Genomic DNA, 7,004 nt, shown 5'->3' on the forward strand with positions numbered 1-7,004 from the left:
GAAAAGCTAAATTATTTGATGAGGTTTAAATATCTTCTTTTAAGTTAGAAAGCAGGGAATTTGTTCACCCACAGTTAAGATAGTGTCTGGCATCCAAACCGCTTAAATTTTGTTGAATGAGTGAATGCATGTGTGATTGCTGGGCTCTAAACTCAGGTCTATATGGCTCTAAAGATCTTTCCACTATATTCATTTACCTTTTTTGTATCCCCTAGGGTTAGAAACATACTGGCTTTAAATACCACCTAGCGTATAAGCAATGTTTTCATAAAAACTTTTGCTTATAATGGCATATAAATTCCCTAAGACTTAGAATGCTCACATAGCTGTCATTATATAAATCTTTGAAGAATAAGAAACTAGATACCTAAAAAATTAATTTTTAAAATTATCATCAGAAGATCAAAGGAGATAACAATGAGCATAATAGAGCTGTGAATACTCTTGGAAATCCTGGAGGCATGAATATGCCCTCTTGATTTGAGGCAGCTCTGTCTGCATTGTGACTTCCAAGCTCTTCTGGTAATTTTCCCAATCCATGAAAGGGTCACAGCACCCAGACCTCACTTAATTAAATGATTTACATGGATGTATGATTTCAGTTCAAAATAGCTTACATTTCCCCGGGCTAAGCAACTTTTTGATGTTACCTCATTGTATCTTTCAATGGTTTTTAAAAATATGTTCCCATTTTTTAGGTGGGGAAAGTTGAATTCAAGAATGGCTAAGTAGAGGGGTACCTAAGCAGCTCAGTCTGTTAAGTGTCAGTTTCTTGGTCTGAGCTCAGGTCATGATCTCAGGGTCCCGGGATCCAGCAGCACATTGGGCCCCCCACTTACTGGGAAGTCTGCTTGTCTCCCTTTCCTTCTGCCCCTCCACCTGCTCATGTTTGTGCTTGTGCCCTCTCTCTCTTTCAAAAAAAAAAAAAGTTAAGTAGAGATTAAATCCCATAGCACAAGTCCAACTACGACATTACCTTGGTTGTGGTTTATTTTCACACTCCCAGTAATTTGCTACCTTATTCATTTAAAGAATGAATTTAAAGAACATGCATTACTTATTATTATATTATGTGAAGCTGAGCCAGAGAAACACAAGTCAAATGGTGGCATCTACATTTTCTCACGTATAAAGAAATATGAGAACCAAGTTTATTCATTGCAGCATTCACCAAAACTCAGAAAATATTTATCAACAGGGACTGGTTAAATGCATTCTTAATACTATATAATACTATAGCCTTTAAAAGAATGAGGCAGGATGCTATGTGTTGATGAGAAGACATGCCCTTGATGAATCAATAAGTAGAAGAAGCAAATTGTAGGCAGTTAAGTATCATATTGTGAGAAGGGTGACAAAGACAAGGTGCATATGTACATTCAAAATCCTTGACCTTCCTTCGATGCTGAATAGATCAGAAAACAAAACAAATGAAAAAGCCAGACAAATGTTTATCCTGAGGTCTAAGGGATCAATAAATAAAACTCCTCCCTTCTTTGAATGAATTTTGAACCAGTGAGAAGACAGAGAAGGTGGCTGATAGATGTTGAATTACCAGATAGGTTAGGAATGTGATTTAGGTGTTTGGGCAACATGGGCTTTCTGTTCTGACCTGCAAAATGGCAGCCTTGCCTGAACTACCATGGTAGAACTTGGAAAAGGGAGAACTCCCCAAGGGTGTTTGGAAACAGCAGACTCTTCCTGATAGGCTTATCTCATGACTAAAAGCAGACTGGAATCACCTGCTTTTTGTAGACCCCAAAGAAAAAGGAGAGTGCATTGAATTAAGCATGCTCAGTTCTTTTCTCCAAATTCCCTAATTAAGTAAAAATCTCTAGGAATTGATGAGAAGGCAGGAGTGATTTGCAGGCAGGGTCTTCTCTCCAGGACAAAACTGGAACATATGTTTTTCTAAAAAAAGTGAGAGGTTTTAATGGGGGAGGACCTACACTCCTCATGTGGGAATTTGTTCCTTAGAATGAAGCCGCCTCATTCTGGTGTTCAGAGGAGCTCTAACCAGATCACCCACCCAGAAGTGAAGCCAGTCAGTTCACATGCCTTGACCACCTCTACCAAGCTCATGGTCATGGGAATAAGCCTTGAATTCTCCAATAAGAGAAGCACATCTGCACAAACAGAAAGGAAACTCATCAACTAGGCTTTTATTCATAATATAGGCATACCTTGTAGATATTGTGGATTTGGTCCTAGACCATTGCAATAAAGTGAAAACCACAATAGAGTCAGTCAAATAAATTTGTATTGTTTTTTTGTTGCTTATAAAAGTTGTTTATACTCTACTATACTCTACTAAGTGTGCAATAACATCATGTCTTAAAAATCCAACACATATATAGATTAATTAAACTATACTTTATTGTTAAAAAATGCTAACCATCCTCTGAGCTTTTAGCAAGTAGTAATCATCAATCACAGATCACCATAACAAATATAAGAATAATGAAAAAGTTTGAAATATTGTAAGAATTACCAAAATGTGACACAGATGCACCAAATGAGCAAATGCTGTTGGGAAAAAGGTGCTGATAGATTTTCTCTATGCAGGGTCACCAGGAATTTTCAATTTGTAAAAAATGCAATATCTGTGAAGCACAATAAAGAAAATGCTATAAAAAGAGGTATGCCTGTACCAAAGATGGCCAATACTTAAGGGAAACCAATTGCACAAAAATAACCAAGAAGACCCAATAGAGAAATTGGCATTGGAAAAAACAGATATAATTCAGTAGCCAGAAGATGATATCTAATTAGTGCCTTCTGGGGAATTCTGAGAGAATCCATGAAATAAGAACAGCTGTGTCCCGAAAAAGAAGCCCTCAACAAACAGAAACTGTTCATGGACTCAAATATATGCTTGTTAAAAGTAAATAGTTTAACAGAATACTGCAAGAAGAAGTTGAGGAACGTATTCCAGAATGTAAGGCAAGAATAAAACATAAGAAAAATGCAAGAGGAAAGTTAAGGCATGGGGAATCAGTCAAAAAGTCATCAAAGCAAATATAGAAGATAAAGAAGCACAGGATAGACTTGGCCTGAAGCACCAGTTCTTCCTCACTGGTGTATCAGTGAAGCTGCAAGCAGGAGTGTGTAGGGCTGCCATGCCTAGGCTCTGATCCTCATCTTCTTCCATCAGGTTCTGTGTCACCCTTTCTCCTACTTCTGCTGTTCCCATTGACTTCTCTCTCTCTCTCTCTTTAATGTTCAATTAGCCAACATATAGTACATCATTAGTTTTTGATGTAGTGTTCAATAACCCAATGTATCCAAGGCTGGAGAGCTCATTGTTAGTGCCTGAGACAACAGTGGAGCTATGCTGACCAGTCTTTTTTTTTTTTTTTTTTTTTTTTTTTTTATTTGACAGACAGAGATTACAGGTAGGCAGAAGCAGGCAGAGGGAGAGAGGAAGGGAAGCAGGCTCCCCGCTGAGCAGAGAGCCCGATGTGGGGCTTGATCCCAGGACACTGAGACCATGACTTAAGCTGAAGGCAGAGGCTTAACCCACTGAGCCACCCAGGCGCCCCTATGTTGACCAGTCTTAATGAACCTTTTGCTTCAGGATGATGTCAGAGTAAGCACTGTTGTAACACAAGTAGCCTGAGTATAGACTTCATAGAATAAATTCTGGACATGCCAGGGGAAAATGATTTGAGCTAAAGATTAGAAGTTTGAGATCTAAAACCAAATCAAGTTATGAAGATGAATAAAATTGATAATCTTACATATATTTAAGTTTGGGGTAGAGAAAGCCATTTGGACAGTTATTTGAATTTCTGTGTGACTCATTTTCCTCCTCTGTAAAATGGGGAGAGGAAAGTACTGATTTTATTGGGTTACCATCTGATGAATTCACAGGTCTGAAGTGTTTATAACAATGCCTGGTCTATACATAGTACTCAAGGGTTTGTTGTTACTGCTATATGATGAATAGCAGATTAATAACAAAAGTTATTCCTAAAAGAATAAAAAATCTAGAGTTAAGGACAATCATGCCATCTTTCCCTTCTAAAAACAGGTGCTTCTCTATGTTTTTTTGGGAGGATCTCAACACTCTTATTTTAGAAATATCACAACTTCAGTTTCTTTTCCTCCTTCTAATTAGATCTGCTATTATATATCAAACTTCTAACCCCTAGTTCAAAATAACTTTTCCCCTCTGAATTCCCAAAATTTATTCTTCATGATATATACTCAAGTTGCTTGTTTGCATTAGTACAGCAGTGCTCACTCTGACACCATTATCTTTGCCAAGAAGTGCTTTTCAATCTTCAGATTTTCGATAATGTTTGGTGGGATGCATTGCATTTATTTTCAACAGCACAGGATTAAGAAATAATGCTTTATGAAAGAAAAAATACCTCATTGTAGAAGCTTAGCATCTGTTTTTGCAATGACCTCAATAGGTAACTCTGAATCCCCTTTGGTAAATTTCCTATTAGAATTCTGGCTGGTCTACTTCTTATTTGTTAGAAATAACTTTCACCAGAGGAAATTGGGCAGAAAACCTTGCCAGCATATTTAACTTCTTGTCCTTTAAGAAATTATACTTTGATTTTAGAGGTTTGACTTTGCTAGATAATGAAATTATCATGGTGGAACAAGCCATAGAAATAATAAATACAGTAATTCTTCTTTGCCTATTGTGTGTCTTTGCTATTCATAAATTTTAGGGCCTTAGATATTAGATACACTTACGTAAGGCCTCACGAACGGTAATTATCTTTTGGCCAAAGAAAAAGCCCAAACGAATGCTAAGCTGCATTATCGCTTGGCTTCTGACATGAGCTGATAATCAGATTTTCTTGCTTAAATCCATGGTGCTCGAACAATGCTACCCACTGTCTGTGCTTCCCGATATTACCCTTAATTAGAAAGAACAGAAACACAAATCTGAATTATTTCAAAATCTGGTTTCCATGGTCAGTGGTTTGAAGGGCTTAACTTTATTATAAATAAACCTGGCTTTATTGGCTAATGAAATCTGAAATGTGAAGCCTGGGATAGAGGGAGTGTAATACTCTGATGTTTACACATCAAAATATCCAGTGTGGGCAAAGTGTTTTGTAATAAATCTTTGGATAATTGAATTATGATTCCTTTGTCCAAGTACAATCTGAACCTCAACACTAAGGAGAACCTGAAAGGAACTTCAGTTTATGTTTTCTTTAGAAGTAACACCTTTACATTTAGTAATATATGTACCCACAGCTGTCAAGGAGGTGTTGACCTTTTTATTTATTCTCTTTCACTTTAGTATTTTTTTTTCTTTTTGCAAATTTGGTCCATAGTTATAAGGGTGTGATGGTCTGGATGTATTAATTTTAAATATTCACATTGGGCTCTCTTTGCTACATAGAATTGTGCGTGGACTAGCTTCTGAGCAAAACAGATGATAGAATAAGACATCAGCTGTACTTTTGTTTATGCACTTGTTAAAAGAAGGTGAACAGTAGGCAAGGATGCCTGACCCATTTGAAGGGCTAATTAGTAACTAAGTGGAGATGATAACTTTGTTCTTTTCCTGGAAAACAACATCAAGATGCTAATTCCTAGAACTGCTTGTAATGTACATTGCATGTAAGGATCTCAGATGCTATTGACAAATGTACATATACACATGTATACATCACACAAGGCTATTTATACATATGTCCTATATTATAAATAGTATATCTTTATATATATGTTGCTTCTATGCAGATGGTGGGGGCCTAAGTATCGGTGTGTTTGTAAACTGTGGCCCTAATTCCTTTTATTCTTTGTTTAATGGTATTTTTTTATAAGGCCCTATCTTTTCTTCTTTGTGAATATTATCTTTTTCCTTTCAACCCTCATTAATATTTTCTCTGTGCTAGGCACTTTGCGACTGCTTTCTCACTTAAACATTCAGGGCAACGGGAATTACTCTTCAATCTGTTTTCCAAATGAGGATATTGAAACTTAGAGAGCTAGAATAATTTTCCTAGGATCACGTATCTGGTAAGGGGTGGAGGCAGACTTTCAGTACAGGTATTATCAATTCCAAATTCCACGATCTTGAGTACTGGTTGGACTGTCCCATCAAAATGTATGTTAGCTTCTTTTAGTTTATTTCCTTTGTCTTCTTTGCAGTTCTGTCTCATTGGCTGGGATAGATAGGACTCTTTCTCCAGTGTTCAGGGACCTAGTTGGATGTGTCTAGAGTTCAGGTTCCTGTACTTAAGAGTCATCGTGGAGCTAGGTACTTGTGGAGATATTGGGGTCTTTACTACTTCCAGGGATAGCAATCATAGAGAAGCCTTTAGAGCCTCTGGTGTTCCTGGTAAGAAGTATCAGAAAGATACCATTTAGGGGCGCCTGGGTGGCTCAGTGGGTTAAAGCCTCTGCCTTCAGCTCAGGTCATGATCCCAGAGTCCTGGGATAGAGCCCCACATTGGGCTCTCTGCTCAGCGGGGAGCCTGTTTCCTCCGTTCTCTCTGTCTGCCTCTCGGCCTACTTGTGATCTCTGTCTGTCAAATAAATAAATAAAATCTTTTTAAAAAAAAAAGAGAAAGAAAGATAGCATTTATATCAGCTGGAAGGATACTCTGGGACCAAGAAATGGGGGGTAAAACATCATCTAACCTAGACAATATAGAAGAGTGAGCAGTGAGTCGTAGCTGGTTAAACATGGTAGACTGATGACATCTCTCCTCTCCCTTTCCCCAGACCCTTCAGATTCAACAACAGAACAAAGCCTCCCAAATGGTATGTTGCAAATGGGTCACAGGTAGGCTGAGATATTAATCGATTTAGTCCTCTCGGTAGTGTTGTGAAGGGTAGGATAGCAGGTAAAGTCAGACCAGTTGCCTTGGCCTTGAATAGTCTTATCCATTTACCCCATTGCTCCCTACAAATGTTTTATATTTTTTGTCTCATGTGATTTTGAAAATGATTGGGAAGCACTGCTTTAAAACAAAATGCATTCACTTACAAGGTAAAAAAAAAAAAAAAAAAAAAAAAAAAAA

General features: G+C 37.5%; 1 protein-coding gene across 9 annotated transcripts in view; it reads left to right on the forward strand.

Annotated features, from left to right (window-relative positions):
• C6H12orf42 (chromosome 6 C12orf42 homolog) overlaps positions 1–7,004 on the forward strand; it is a 158,269-nt gene that overhangs the window by 86,556 nt on the left and 64,709 nt on the right. For 3 of the 9 annotated variants that reach the window (XR_009404997.1, XR_009404995.1, XM_059404637.1), the window contains one exon: positions 6,706–6,744. The exons of the other annotated variants lie outside the window; for them this stretch is intronic. Coding sequence is in view for 1 of the 3 variants with exons in the window: in XM_059404637.1 (XP_059260620.1) it covers positions 6,706–6,744 (39 nt within the window). In the remaining 2 variants the exon portion in view is untranslated. The remainder of the gene's footprint in view (positions 1–6,705; positions 6,745–7,004) is intronic. 9 annotated transcript variants of the gene reach the window in all.

The sequence above is a fragment of the Mustela nigripes genome, chromosome 6 (genome assembly GCF_022355385.1).
Source record: "Mustela nigripes isolate SB6536 chromosome 6, MUSNIG.SB6536, whole genome shotgun sequence".
Lineage (NCBI taxonomy): Eukaryota > Metazoa > Chordata > Mammalia > Carnivora > Mustelidae > Mustela > Mustela nigripes.